We start from the raw sequence: 16,006 nt of genomic DNA on the forward strand, positions 1-16,006 counted from the left end.
TGCTACCTCTAAAATGACAAAGGGGCTGCTGACATCCACTAGTACCATCAGTGTCCACCCTTCCAATAACCACTTCTGATTTTCCATGCGCTCACCACATTTTATATTTTAAAATTAAATATTCAGGGTTGCTATTATGGTAGAAGAGACGTTAATGAATCACCAGTGGCAGGTCATTTATTCACAAGACGCCCCCAGTGAAAATTTAGAGATTTCCCAATATAAAATTCAGTGTGATTGAGAAGCTCAGAGCCCTAATGACCTTATATTTCAGTAGACCGCATGCCGGTGATTTCAGTTTCTAATGGGTACAGTAACATCTCTTTTTTATATCATCATCTTTTCTAAAGGATTTAGGATTTTTAATGCTGCTTTTAATCAGTCAATCACATACTGGTTTTGTAGAGTACCTGGTACATTATTACTTAGATTCCCACCTTAGCCCTCCAGAACTTATATAAATCAATCAATCGTATTTATTGAGCTCTTACTTTGTGTAGAACACTGTACTCTGTACTTGGGAAAGTACAATGCAACAGTATTTCTCCATCGCACAATGGATAATGTACCAAACTCCCAGCATGGTAGGAGTCAGTCAAGGGTTATTTGTTTGAATACCACCCAAGTCATGTTCTTTTGGATCTGAACCCTTTGAACACTTGATAATCACCCCACACTCAGATGCACAGCACTTCTATACAGTTTATCTACTTATTTACACTGGTGTCTGTGTCCCCTCTAGCCCATAAGCTCCTTGTGGATGGGGAACATATCTACCAACTCTGTGGCATCGTACTTTTCCAAGCATTTAGTACAGTGTTCTGCACACAGTAAGCACTCAATAAATGGCATTAATTGATTGATTGATTGATGCGATCCCCGCCCACAAAAGCTATAGTCTACAGGGAAAGACAGATGTTAAAATAAATTACAGGTAGTGTAAATTGTAATAGTGGAAGAACATTTAAGGGTAAGCTCATTATGGGCAGAGAATGTGTCTACTAATTCTGTTGTATCGTAAGACAGATTTAAAAAAGGAGCGAGAGAGGCCATTGTTGTTTTGTACTCCCCTAAATGCTTAATTCAGTGTTTTGCATATAGTAAGCACTCAGTAAATACCATTGATGACAGTGGTAAGAGAGAAAAGCTACTAAATCATATATATTGTCCATCGAATGCTACCTGAGGATAATGGTCTTATATGCATAAATATGTAATTTTATTTTCATCCCTTGGATCAGTGATTCCATATATCATAATTATAACATTTGCTAAATAAGTGGCATCGTCAAATTTTTTTTAATGTAACAAAAATGGATAAATCATTTTTTGTACTAGAAAAATATTTTGAAGCTAGGCCTTTGTGATTGAGGAGTGCCCAATAGGATGTACGGGTTAATTTTTAAACAGTGTTTAGAACAGCCTGTTTGTTCCCACGTTTAAATGATGAAATATATTCTGGAATGGTAATAGGAATTGTAGCTTTCCACTAAAATTAATCACCGTTTTTCCTCACCATCAAATAGGAGCCTTTAGCCATAGCTTAAGGAGATGTAGGTTAGTAGAGATTCTCCACTTCGGTAACACTAACTAGGAAGTCATCATCTTCAATCCCACTTTAATAGAGTTACAAATGGCTTGAGGTTGTTACCCCAGGAATGAATTTCAGAGATATATCTGTGAGGAGGACTATGTGGTTAAAAATGAACTCAACCAATTTAGAGTTGATGTTTTCATCATAGAGATAAACATTATGAGAAAATCAGCATACTTTGTCCTCCAAAAGGGATCTTTTTTGTGTGGTAGAAAAAAATTAGATGGAAGCAAAATCATGTGATTTCTCAGAGCAGGTGTGTTTACTCTCTAGAGTGCTGTCTGCCCTCTGGTTAATGTGAGCTATGGCCTTCCCTCAAGAGAGAAATGTAACCCTCAGTGTTTAAAAGAAAATCCATTAAGAGGAATCAGGACTTCAAACAGCCGTTTCTTTCTGCCCATAATTGCAGACAAGGTTACGCAGTCTGCCACCACATCACCACAAGCTGTGTCCTTGTTGGGACTCCTAGTCATTCATTTGTTCAATTGTATTTATTGAGTGCTTACTGTGTGCAGAGCACTGTACAAAGCACTTGGAAAGTACAATTCGGCAACATATAGAGACAGTCCCTACCTAACAATGGGCTCACAGTCTAGAAGGAGGAGACAGACAGCAAAACAAAACAGGTTTTGCTAAGCAGGGCCCAAGAAGCCCAGTCCGGATCTCATTAGGAGGCGAGGCAAGGAAATGCTGGTGCTTTGGGAAGTCACATCTGAGATCCAGTTGGGTATGATGTCATTACCAAACCAGAATTCTCACAGGGAACTGGGGCCCCTACTTTAAAGCTGATCGCGCCATGTGTCGGAGGGATGAAAAAGCTTGTCCCATTCTAACCACCATCGTCCCCCAGGTAAACACATGCCAAAATGGTATTTGAGAACTGCCATCTGTCTCTACAGGTGACTGCATTTCACTTTCAGATCAAATAAGTAAAGCCCATTGAGACCTTGCATGGCAAATGGGAACAGACAGGGTGAAGAATACATAACATCAACGAATGTTTGTGTCATTCAAAAAGACTGTATATAAAATGGGGTTCTGAAGCTCTGGCTTACCTAGAGGGATGTTTTTAATTAAGTGTAACATGATGATGCCTCCTCATTGGAAAACATTTCTTAATTGGCTGGTTTAATAGGGTTTTCTCTTCCATGCTTCAATCAGTCAATCAATCAGTCAGTGCGCTTTCTCACAGATTCTATGTATCTTCTTCATGGTGTTGGCATTAAATCTTTCAGGAAAAAGGAATAGCTAACTTGGTTAGATCCTTTTGAGGAAAGTATTTGAGCCAGGATTAGAATCCGTGATTCCTGAGTCCCAGTACTGTCCTTTATTCCAATAGGCCAGATTTCTGCTCATCACATGAAATCAGTGTATTTCCACAAAAGGAAATGAAGGGATATCCCCTGCATCTCCTAGTCTGATATTCCCAAGTGTCATCCATAGCCAAACATCCTGGAGTTCCATCCATGAGTTGTAACTGTTATTGCTGTCACAGATGCTTCCCTGTCCTTGAAACAGGAAGACCTGCTCCTTAGAGGACTTTTTCACCCCCACAGCCTCTGAACTAGCTCTGGGAAAAAGCCCGGAGCACCCCTTGACTCTGAGTGGTCCCTAGGACCGGTCAGAGGAAGCAAGGAAGTATCCCCATTGACTCCACCAGTGAAAGTCCTGGAATGACTGTTAGAAATGGAGAGGGGCACTTTCTGTCCAGCTCAGCTTTCCTACCTTCTGCGAATTCCCCAGGATACCCGACAGACGCTGGGAAGGTTTGTGGAGCAAAAGCTGAAACAGCTCAATAATAATAATTATTATGGTATTTGTTAAGCACTTACTATGTGCCGTGCACTGTACTAAGCTATAGTATATAGTATATCTATAGGGTAGATATAAGCAAGTCGGGTTGGACACAGTCCCTGGCCCACGTGGGACTCACAGTCTCAATCCCCATTTTGCAGATGAGGTAACTGAGGCACAGAGAAGTGAAGCGACTTGCCTAAGTTCACCCAGCAGACAAGTGCGGAAGCTGGAATTAGAACCTTTCTGACTTCTAGGCCCATACTCTATCCACTAAATTAAAGTCCTATCATTCTTACCAGCCAGAAAGCAAATTCAGGTTCTCTCAGGTAGAAGTGTAAGAGCTTCAACAGGTGGTGCCCTTTGCCAAGCCAACACTAAATTCGTGCCAAAAAGGAACCACCTCATTCCCAGGTAGAGGCATCCCCATCCCGAAAACCTCACCCCTAAGTGTGCTTTGGTCGTGGTTAGTGATAAACACCTTTCCTGTTTCATCGTCATCTGAGAAAAGTCAACTTTTGATTGAAAAAGAATGTAAAGAGACAAGAGGGGGAAGGAAGCAGTATCTTGGGGGAAATACATTTATAATTTCTCTTTTCCAAATATGTTGTTGACATCTTATTGGAAAGTTATTGCTCTAGGTCCCACCTAATGTCTTGTCCATCTCAAATCAATCAATCGTATTTATTGAGCGCTTACTGTGTGCAGAGCATTATACTAAGCGCTTGGGAAGTACAAGTTGGCAGCATATAGAGACAGTGCCTACCCAACAGTGGGCTCACAGTCTAAAAGGGGGAGACAGAGAACAAAACCAAACATGCTAACAAATGTCTCTCATTTGTACCACTGCTCAGACAGTAGCTAGGGGAAGGTTCAAACAGTATCATATTAGGGAAAGCAGCATGGCGTAGTGGAAAGAACATGGGCCTCGGAGTCAGAGGACCTGAGTTTGAGAACCAGCTCTGTCACTTGCCTGCTATGTGACCTTGGGCAATTTACTTAATTGTTCTATGCCTCAGTTTCCTCATCTGTAAAATGGGAATTCAGAACCTGTTTTCCCTCCTTCTTAGATTTAAACCCCATAAAGGACTATGACCTGATGATCTTATATCTACCCAAGAACTTAGTACAGTGCTTGACACATACGAAGAACTTAACAAATAGTAATAGTAGTAGTAGTAGTAGTAATAATAATGATGGTATTTATTAAACGCTTACTAAGTGCCAAGCACGGGAGGCAGGCTATCAATTTATAAAGTTGCATGGTGGGGAAAAGGAAAGGAATATTTAAAGAGAGACCGGATGGGGATGTCTGGGGTAGGGCAGTTCAGGAGGGATCAAAGGTCAGGGAGGGGTCAATATTAGGCGATCACTAGGCGTAGTTGCCAGGGGGGTTCCACAAGATTAATAATAATAATTATGGTATTTGTTAAGCACTTATATGCCAAACACTGTTCTAAGTGCTGAGGTAGATACAAGGCAATCTGGCTGTCCCAAGTGTGGCTCACAGTCTTAATCCCATTTTAAAGATGATGTAATTGAGGCCCAGAGAAGTTAAGTGATTTACCCAAGTTTACACAGCAGACAAGTTGCAGAGCAGGGATTAGAACCCACTTCCTCTGACTCCCAAGCCTCTGCTCTTGCCACTGACTTAATTCTGTTTGCAAAAGTCAGCTGAACTATTGCTGAACCGTGCACAGGTGGGTGTGATTAAAACCCTGCAGAAACTGACCAAAGAAACAGCAGTGTCCTGTGACCAAAGAGCTGGACCACATGTCAACACTGAAAACTTTCAACAAGCTGCCTTAAAAGCCAATTACCTAAAAGAAGTCGTCCATGGGAAACATTTTGAGTGGAAACAAATGGCCCTCACATTTCTCTGTTGATACCCTTTTTCAGTTTTACAACACTAGCTTCTTTTTTGGCACTGCCTCCAGGGATTTGAGCAGTGGAGAAGGCAGGCACACGTAAGCTACAGGGAAATTGGGAAGCCAGAGCCACAGTGGAGTGTTGGCGGTGGGGTTGAGAGAGAAATTTTAAAGAGGGTGTTGGAGACGGGGGAGCAAGAGAGAGAAATGGTTTTGAGGGGATTTCCAGGTGGCGGTCAATCAGTGGTATTTATTGAACACTTAATGTGTGCCGAGCACTGTCCTAAGTGATTGAGAGAGAAAGAGAGAGTTGGCAATCATGGTCAACATGTCCATTTTGCTTCTGGTGTAAAATTTCACCACTCTACCAAGGAATCCCTCCTAAATATAATTAGTAGTATTACTTAAATGCTTATTACTTAACAAGGACTGGACTAAATGCTAGGTTATGTTCAAGATAATTCCATTGGACATAGTCCCTGGCCCACAGAGGGCTCACAGTCTAAGTAGGAGAGGGAACAGGTATTTAATTCCTATTTTAAAAATGAGGAAACTGAGGCACAGATAATTTAAGTGACTTGCCCAGGATCACTGAGCAGACAAGTGCAGAGCTGGGATTAGAACCCGGGTCCTCTGTTTCTCTGGCCCTTGTTCTCTCCACTAAGCTATGCTGCTTCATGATAATACATTATTCACATGAGTTCACTACTCCTCTATAATAGATTGAGTACAAAATGCTGGATGATTTATGTAAAAATAGGATATCCCACCTGAGTTCAGAAACAAATCCTCCATTTATAACATTATCCCTCTGGAGAAAATGTGTTCTGACTTAAAACGTTTCAATTTACAGAGTTTTGGGAAGCAAACCGTGCCATAGGCCTGAGTTTTGCCTGTATTATCGCTTTAATGATTATCTACTTCAGTTTCTCCCCTCCTCCTTTTGGCACCTTTTTGGAACAGATAAAGACACCCTATCTCACATCAAGCACATCTTTACCAATCCACATCTGGACCTGAATCCTGAATTTAACCCAAAGATCCGAGAATACTCCTGTGAAGTGCCATTCAGCGTGGTGATGGTGAAAATCGGAGCCGAGAGCTCAAACTGCCAGTGCAAGGTACACCTGGACGAGAGGACAGGACCGAGGTAAGAGGAAAGCAAAGGCAGGTGTGGTCCTGGTTCTGCATAGCTGAAGACAAACAGGCAAGGAGATGCAAGTGTTTGAACTCGAGTTTCTGGAAGCTCGAAATAGTTGAGGAGTGGGATCAGCTGGTTGAGGAAAGGGAGATTTGAAAACAAGGGTGTGAAATCCACTGCCTTTGCTTGGAGATTATGTTGTTCAAAGAATAAAGCGGACAAGAGGGTGGGAGCTCAGAACTCCGATCACCTGTTAAAAGTCCTTCTAGCTTAGATTTCCTGGAATGTACACTTTGCTTTGGGCTTTGACAGCCCTTTGGGCGGTGCCCGGCGGCTAACCCCCGGTGAGTGGGGCAGTCTACCCGCCATCCTCTCGGTCTCCTTGGCATCTGTAGATTCTCAGCTGCCATCCCCCAGGGGATTTGTGAATTATTGAATGGGAGGTCACATTTTCCAAGTCAGAAATTAACACTGGAATCACACTACCAGAATTTTCACCCAGCTTTCTACTTCTGTTGGGATTCTGAATACATTTCTGTGTCATCTCTCCCCCTTTGTTATGAATTGAAGGACAAGTTTGTCTTTCTAGGGAAATGTATTAAAGATCACTAAGTCCTTTAGAAGACATCTGGGTGAACTGTAATGTGAAACATAAACCTCCATCAGCAGAAATAAACTATTGATTGAGTGTTCAAATCACCCCATCAGTCACCTTTGCCCTCTTGAGCCATAGCTGTATTTCTGTTTTCTAATATTGGGCTCTTTTTTTTTTTTTGTAATGGTATTTGTTAAGTGCTTACTATGGGCCAGGCACAGTATAAAGCACTGGGTGAGTACTAGGTTGGACACAGTCCATATCCCAGATGGGGCTCACAGTCTTAATCCTCATTTTATAGATGAAATAACTGAGGCACAGAGACATTAAGTAACTTACCCAAGGTTGTACTGCAGACAGGTGGCAGAGCTGGAATTAGAACCCAGGTCATCTGACTCCCAAGCCCATGATCTTTCCACTAGGCCACGCTCCTTCCCAATTTAATTACTTTATTTTTGTGATTTCAGCATTTGTGTCTATGCCCTTACTATTTGCCTCATACACATACCCCCCCCCACACACACACATATCACTATGTGGATGTATCGGTTGCTATATTCTATTCTCCCAAGCATTTAGTAAAGTGCTTTATACGCAGTAAACATTCAGTAAATATGAATGAATGAATGAACTATATTCATAGCTATATAATGGCATTTATTAAGCATTTACTATGTTAAGGAAGCACTGTGCTAAGCGCTGAGACAGATGCAAGATAATCAGATCAAACACAACCCCCATCCCACCCAGGCTTCACATCCAATAGGGAGAGAGGGCAGGCATATTAATCCCATTTAACGGGAAACAGAGGCACAGAGAGGTTAAGCGACTTGCCCTAGGTCACAGAGCAGGCAAGTGGCAGAGCCAGGACTAGAACCTGGGTCTTCTGACATCATTTCCCGAGCCTTGCTTGGCAACTTATGCCTCTATGTCTCCCCGCTTAGCCTTTTAAAATACCGTGGGGCAAGAACAGTTCCTTTTAGTCCTAGCACCCATTTACGAATGTATTTAGTATTCAGTTCAGCTTACAATAGGTGCTCAGTGCCATCAGTGAGGAGCTCTGTGAAAAGGAGGGTAATGGACCCAGAGAGAATTTTCAATATTTGTAAATTGTAGTCTTACCTTGAAGGATTGATAGTCTGATTGTTTTCTGCTAAGTAAAAGTATCTCTATTCTTGCTGCCTTTTCCCCCAGCTTTGCAAACTACCCTCTGGGCCTCGGAGTGAACAAAATCACTCTTCTCGTGGTAGATGAATCCCAAGTCAACGGCGACATCCTAAGCAGTTACAGAATCACCATTTATCGGGAAGACCGTCCCAGTTTGCCTGTGTTTGATGACTTCATGGCCTGTGGTTTTGTGCAGGTACCTTTTAAATGTGCATTCCTAAGGATGTGACAAGCTATGAAAGTGGGAAATGGGGATCGGGTATGAAGTTTGGAGATGGATTTCCGGGTGCGTTTTCCCCAGACCAAATGGAGCCAATGTGCGTGTTCTCTGTTGATGCTTATTCTTTGATATTTGATTGCTCAGAGAGAACTAAATCATGTTTTGCTCATAGCACATCTGTCCTCCTTTCTTCAGTGGGAAAGTAAGAGGATCCAACACATAAAGCAAAAAATTAGTTGCAAACAATTGATGGAGGTTTTCTCTGTCCTCCACTTGGATTCTTCATTGTAGCCAACATTTGGCTTTTATTCAGGGACCATATTTGGTTGCACTGAATGGGGAAAAGGATTTCTAAAGAAGGGATATGAAGAAGGTTGAAGCGGCGTTCTTGCTGGGTAGCTAGCAGCTATGGTTTCATTCATTCATTCAATCGTATTGAGCATTTACTATGTGCAAAGCACTGTACTAAGCGCTTGGGAGAGGACAAAATAATAAACGGACACATTCCCTAACCAGAATAGGATTACAGTCTACTCCCAGTGTACAGCTCAGTCATGTTGGAAGCTTCTTTTAAAATAAAAAAGCAAAAATAACTCAGGTAAAATGGATTTTGGTTGACCCTCTGCCTTATCTTCGCTTCCTTCTACCCCCTTTTCCTGAAACAAAAATTTAAACTTTTTTTTAAAGTGTGGCTTTAGGCCTTCAATGATAAAGATTACTAGAGCCTCATGCACAAAAGCAATCTACTCCACACAGTTGCAAGCTGAATAACTTTGTGAGGAAATGTATAGAGTGAGAATTGGGTTTGGGTAGGTTTATGAAAGCTGAGGAGATATGCAATAGAGTGTTATCTCAGGTGAGAAACCGCTTCTATATTGGTGACAAATTGCGCCCATCTGGTATTGGATTTCTTTTTTGACCCAAAGTGCTCTTCTGTCCTTTTTTCCTGGAGACTTTTTCTGCCTGTGATGGCTTTCCTATTTAGAAAAATGGGGGCTGGCATTTCTTCAAGAATATAGCTCATAGCTTACCTTTCTCATGCTGTATTACCGTTGATTGTAAAGGAGTGAAACATGTAACATGAGAAAGGGAAATAAGAGGCTAGATTTTTGGGGTCATTCTTCTGAGGGCAGAAGTTTTTGAGGGGAATGTAAACCCTTGTCATACTTCAAAGACAGTACCTCAGACAATGGGAACTGTATGGACTAGTGGAAAGAACATAGGATGGGTAGCCAGAAAGCCCAAGTTCAAATCCTACCTCTGGCATGAGTCTACTGTGTGACCTTGGGCAAGTAACTGAGCCTCTTTCCACCTCAGTTTACTCATCTATAAAATGGAATGAAACAATAATAATAGTAATTGTGGAATGTGTTAAAGCACTCAGAAGATGCTAAGTCCTGAAATAGATGAAATGCAACTAGATGGGACACAGTACCAGTCCCTCAAAGGGCTCATTCTGAGGGGGAGAGGAGCAGGTATTTAAACCTCATTGTATAGGTGAGGAAACTGAGGCACAGATAGGTTGCATGGTCTCAATGTCACACAGCAGGTAAATGGCAGAGCTGGGTTTAGAACCCAAGTCTCATGACTTCCAGTCCTGGGTTCTTTCCACTAGACCACACTGTCTCTCAATAGATTGTCAGTCCAATGTGGGAGAGGATTCATGTTCCATTTTATAACCTCAAATCTAACCCAGCACTTTGCACAGAGTTAACTCTTAATAAATGCCATAATCATCATGATTTTCTAGACTGAAAGCTTGCTGTGGGCAGGGAACTTGCCTACTAATTCTGTTGTAGAGTATTCTCCCTAGCTCTTAGTACAGTACCCTGCACACAGTAAGCACTCAATAAATGCCAGTGACAGAGCCAGTAGAAGAAGCAATAGCCAGTGATAGATGGCCTCACCCAGTCTCTAGAGGCTCTCTTTTGTCTCCTGTTTGAGCTGCCATTGTTCTCTGCTTCAACAGGAAGACAGTTCAGTATTTTTCCAATAAACATGAGCTCTGGAATGGTGGGCATCGGATACGGAAGAGGGCTTGGTGTATATCATTATTTTCCAGAGCATTGAGCCACTCTGGGATGAGGAAGTCACAGCCTGTCCCCATTCCATATGCCATCAATCACCGCAATATGCAGCTCCTGAATGCAGCATGACATAATGGCCGAAGTAATTTTCAGAAAGGATAAGTCTCACCCGCTGCATCACTATCACCCCACCCCTATGCCCCCACAGCCCCCAGGACCACTCCGCAACCAAGTGGCCCAGGCAGTTTGGCTCTGAGATGCCAATTTGGGCCTGGTCAACAGATTCCATTCTCCCACTGCCACCTTTGTGAGACTCCAGGTGGTTACCATCTTTAGGAGGGGCTGTGCAGCCCCCCTATCACATAGCACCCTGATAGGTTACTTATTTATATGAATATCTGTCTTCCCCTCTAGACTGTAAGCTTATTGTGGGCAGGAAACACGTCTACCAACTCTGTTGTACTGAACATTCCCGAGTGCATAGTACATTGCTCTGCAAACAGTAAGCGTTCAGTGAATACCATTGATTGATCATGTCACTGACCACCTGAAGCCATCCCACATTTTGGGATGTTAGTGTCTGGCTAATCTCTTCATAAAAGCTTTCTAAAACCTAGAGCATGAGCTGTGTGTATGAGTTAAAGTACCAAGGGGAGAGAAGAAAATTCTGCACCAGACTGGAGAGGAGAATTGTACTCTGGTGGGACCAGGAAAAGCAGTCTGGAGGAAGACTTACATTTTGGAAACTATGTGCATCTTATTTAGTCACGCAGCTATTAACCTGAATAAGAGGAAGGTGATTAACCTTTGTCTCACTACTCACTTTCTCTTGAAAAGCAATTGGATTGGCCAATTCTACATTGTTATGTAGTGTGAGTAAGCCTCCTCTTAGCTTAATGTGTTTGTTATCCTATAATATAAAATATGGAGGAGTAAAAAAATGTAAAAATCCTTCCTCAAAACAAACAGGTGAATTACCTTTCCAGGTGGGGCTTCCACCTGGGCTTAAGAAACAACTGAAGAGTCTTTCAGTTGTGTTCTTAAAATTTTTCCCCAAAAGATGATGAAATTATCTGGTTGTACTTATTGCATCTTAGTCTACTACTGAAATATCCAAATAGTCTCTAGGTTAACATAGGTATTCCATGGTTCTTGTAACAGTTACTCCTCATAAACAGTTCTGAAGTTTGTTTAGGTTTTTAATGAGTGCAGTTTTTAATGAGTGCTTGTACAAATAGAGAAATCATTAAGAGGGTTAAAAGTCACCTTCCAAATTAAAATTTGAATTACATACAGCAGAGCATCATCTCTCCTTAAGCATCTCAGCAAGGCCCCTCTTGTTATTAAATTTGGATGCTTATATTTGATTCCAGTCTGATTCAGCCCTTGGGTCTTACCTTTGAATGTTATGCTTATTAAAAAAAAACTGGTTCTGGAAATATAAATTCATTATGATAAAGTTTGTGTAGGGCTTTGCTCTAAAGTTCTCTAGGCTGTACAGTCAGACTTCATTGTTAGTTTGGGTCTAATATTTCTTGGGTTGGGCCTGAACCATCCTGGGCTGTCATATGTATGTTCAGGAGTCCTCAAGGACTCAGTGAAATACCTGTGATTAAACTGCAGTGTGCACTGTTCCTGTTCAACGCTAAATCATAATAACTGTGGTATTTAAGTGCTTACTGTGTGCCAGGCACTGTACTAAGTGCAGGGGTAGATACAAGTTTATCAGATTGGACACAGTCCTGTCCCACAGGGGCTCACAGTCTTGATCCCTATTTTGCAGATTAGGTAACTGGGGCCCAGAGAGGTTAAGTGACTTTCCCAAGGTCACACAGCAGACAAGTGGCAGACCCAGGATTAGACCCCATGAGCTTCTACCTCCCAGGCCTGTGCTCTATCCACTATACTATGCCTCTTCTCATTCCAACTTGTACTTCCCAAGCGCTTAGTACAGTGCTCTGCACACAGTAAGCGCTCAATAAATACGATCGAATGAATGAATGAATTCCAAAAGAGAAGTGCTACTAAGGTACGTTAGAAAATTCTGGTTTAACTAATAAAACCTCATTTCACTCATGTCCTGTAGATTCCACAAGGTAATCTTTGAACAAAGAATGAAATTGTCATAGGATTAACTTGAACTCCCACCTCCCAGTAATCCTGACCATCCGCCCATTCTTTTTCCCTTCCTCTGGCTCTCCTTTTTCCATCCCTACCCCAGATAATCACGGTGGTATTTGTTAAGGGCTTATGACATGTGAAGTAATGATGATGATGATGATGATGATGGCATTTATTAAGCACTTACTATGTGAAAAGCACTGTTCTAAGCGCTGGGGAGTTTACAAGGCGATCGGGTTGTCCCACGGGAAGCACTGTGCTAAGCACTGAAGTAGATACAATGTAATCAGTTAATCCACAGTCCCTGTTCTGCATGGGCCTCTGAATGGGAGAGGCCTCTTGTGTAGGTTTGAATTAGCTGAAGTTGGTTAGGATTTTATTTATATGCTTCTTTCATTAGATTTTTTAGATATGTCTGTGTGCTTTTCCTGTCTCCTCCATTAGACTGAAAATTTTTAGGGGCAAGTACCGTGTCCTCTATATTTTTTAAATTTTCTTGAAAAACTTTCTTTGAAAATGAAACGCAGTGTTGCCTAGTGAAAAGAGCACAGACCTGGGAGTTAGAGGACCTGGATTCTAACCCTGGCTCCATCACTTGTCTGCTGTGTGACCTTTGGCAAGTCATGGAACTTCTCTGTGCCTGTTATCCGTAAAATAGGGATTTAGACTGTGAACCTATGTGGGACAGGGACTATGTCCAAACTGATTATCTTATATCTACTCCAGCACTTAGCACAGTGCATGGCACATAGTAAGAACTTAACAAATACCATTTTGAAAAAAGTCCCCACAATGCTTAATAATCCTGGTATCAAGTGACCACTTAATTGCATCATTTCTTTTTTGAAAAATGGATGAAAATTATGTTTAAATTCCCCTAAAGGTTTATGAATAAGAGGATTCTGGGCATAGATGAACACATTTAGTTCTAAACCTTTGCCAATTGCAGAGTGCGACCTCAGGCAAGTCACTTAACTTTTCTGTACCTCAGTTCTCTTTTTCACCCTCCTACATAGAAAGTAACCCTCATGCAGGACAGGGACTGTGTCTGACCTAATTGACTTGTATCTATCTACCCCCTTTTATCTTCCCCAGTGCTTAGAACAGTGTTTGACACATAATAAGTGCTTAACAAATACCATGCTAAACCTCATTGTTTCCAAAGATGATCAGGATAGAATCAGCACTGGAATGCACTGCGTGTCTTTATACAGTGCCAGTAATCTCTGGCTGATAGTTTCCTTAAATTACCGGGCACCTGTTCCAGTAGCCAAAGGGATAAATACAGTTTGAACCAAGGGGGGATTCCTTCTGATTCTTAACTCTACCCAACTGGTTGCATGTATTAGGGAGAGGGGGTAGATAACAGTGGGAAGTGGTGAAGACTTTCTCACAGAGCTGCTTCAATTCCAATTCTAATCCAGAGATTTTTGTTCTGACTTTCTTTCATGTTTAATCCCGTTAGGATAGTCAAGTTTCACTGTAAACTGATACCGTGATGAAGGTTACAAGACAAAGAAAGAGTCAGGGATGATGTTTCTAATCTTTTGACAATTCTCGGGCCTTTGAGAAACATTAGATTAAATTCAAGGCTATTCAGCTAGTCTTTCTGAGTTTGACAGACTCTCAGAATGTCATAATATTGTTGCTCTCCTCTTTGGCAGCCACTCTTAACATCCACATTATATTAGTAATGATTCATGCCCATCGAGTTGCTTGAATCTCAATTTACACCCTTCTGTCACTTGCTTTCATGAGGCATGAATTGAATTGGAATTATAGTTGCTTATTGATTCAAGAGGGAAAATTTAAAGTGCTTTTACTCACATCAGGTGAGATTTTGGTTGCAGTGGACTCTGTTATTGAATTCCAAGTCATTTTATAACTAGTCAATAAAGATTGGAGTTATCTCTAGCCTACAGATTGCAAGGGAGAGATGGGGCAATCCCCATACTGTTCTGAGTTGAATTGGCAAACTTGATCATCACAGATCTGATAAGACCTGAGAGTTTCCAATCAAGGCTGAGAAGATCCAAACTGGTGGCTTTCTGATCTGTTAGCTCTTTGAAGCCGGCCTCCTCTCAAGCCTCATCCCACTTCCTCCATGCCCCTGCAAAAAAAAAAAGTTACTGCCTCCTTTTCATTCCCAGTGCACAAAATGAGAAGTTGCTGCCTCTGCTCTCTTGAATAGCCGAAGACTCCCTTTCTGCTCTTTTTCTCCTGCTTGCTACATTTTAACAATTTCATTGCTCTTCATTAATCCTCCAAAGGATATGCTGGAGAGGTTTGGGGAGAAGCAGGGGAGGGGAGAAGAGTTTAAACACCAGTCTGTCAGTTTTACTACTTTTATTCAACTTCTTTACCTCTGACCCTGTTGCTCATGTTATTTCTCCCATCTGAAATGTCCTCCCCATTCAGCTTTGCCAAACCTCATTTCTCCCTACTTCAAAGCCCTGGTAATGTCACCTCCTCCACTAAGCCTTCCCTGATTAACACTCCCTTTCAACCCCACCAAATTCCTGGTCAAGCTACACCACTCAGCCACCTCAGCAGGCAGATATCACCTTCAGTACTTTCCTGTTTATTCTTTATTTTGTATCAGTGCACTTGTGCTTGCATTTTTAGTCTCTTCTTGAGTTCTTGTGTATTTGCCTACCTGAGTGTGCTTGTCTTTCCCATTAATTGCCAGTCTCTCAAAAGTGGAGACTTTTATTTCTTCTGCATGTCATATGGGGAACATGCTAAAGAAATATATGTGAGTGTTTGGGGCCGGTGGAGTGGTATGGAGTTCATTAACATAAATATGTATGCATGTATAATGTTTTTGAAGATTACCTTGATGTTCAGTTCAGAACCTCTTTTCTTTTGGATGATGCTGATGTTTGGAGGAGAAGCCTAGTCGAAAGAGCATGGACCTGGGTGTCTGAGGACCTGGGTTCCAATCCCCACTCCTCCACTTGTCTGCTGGATGACTTTGGGCAAGTCACTTAACTTCTCTGTGCCTCAGTTTCCTCAACTGTAAAATGAAGGTTAAGACTGTGAACCCCATGTAGGACAGGGACTGTGTCCAACCTGATTATCTTGTAGTAGTAGGTACTTAATAAATACTATTAGTAGTAATAGTAGTAGTAGTAGAAATAGTAGTAGTAGTCTGTAGTTGGAAAAAATTCCCAGCAGATCGAATGTGAATTCAGATTCCAGCTTACAGATACCACATTACCTCCTCAAGCATGGCAGGTTGAATGGAACTGGCTGTGCTTTACTCAGAGGGTGGTGAGGAAAGGGTCATTAGGGATACCTTCAATTCTGACCTGACCATAGAGGAAGTCTAAAGTTCTTGGTGAATGTCTCAGGATAGCAGATGTTGCCCTGCCCTTTCCATGTGGTAGCCTATTGATGGCGTCAAAAGATTTTGAAGTAATAATTGGGGTATTTGTAAGTGCCTCGTGTGAAGGGAACATGTCTACCAAATCTGTTAT

The 16,006-nt window shown here is 41.8% G+C and overlaps 1 protein-coding gene across 1 annotated transcript in view; it reads left to right on the plus strand.

The window, feature by feature from the left end:
- Positions 1-16,006, plus strand: part of CPED1 (cadherin like and PC-esterase domain containing 1) — a 207,242-nt gene that overhangs the window by 104,682 nt on the left and 86,554 nt on the right. The window contains exons 16-17 of the mRNA XM_038753259.1: positions 6,220-6,406; positions 8,187-8,355. Of these exons, the coding sequence (XP_038609187.1) occupies positions 6,220-6,406; positions 8,187-8,355 (356 nt within the window). The remainder of the gene's footprint in view (positions 1-6,219; positions 6,407-8,186; positions 8,356-16,006) is intronic.

The sequence above is a fragment of the Tachyglossus aculeatus genome, chromosome 10 (assembly GCF_015852505.1).
Source record: "Tachyglossus aculeatus isolate mTacAcu1 chromosome 10, mTacAcu1.pri, whole genome shotgun sequence".
In the NCBI taxonomy this organism is placed as follows: Eukaryota; Metazoa; Chordata; class Mammalia; order Monotremata; family Tachyglossidae; genus Tachyglossus; species Tachyglossus aculeatus.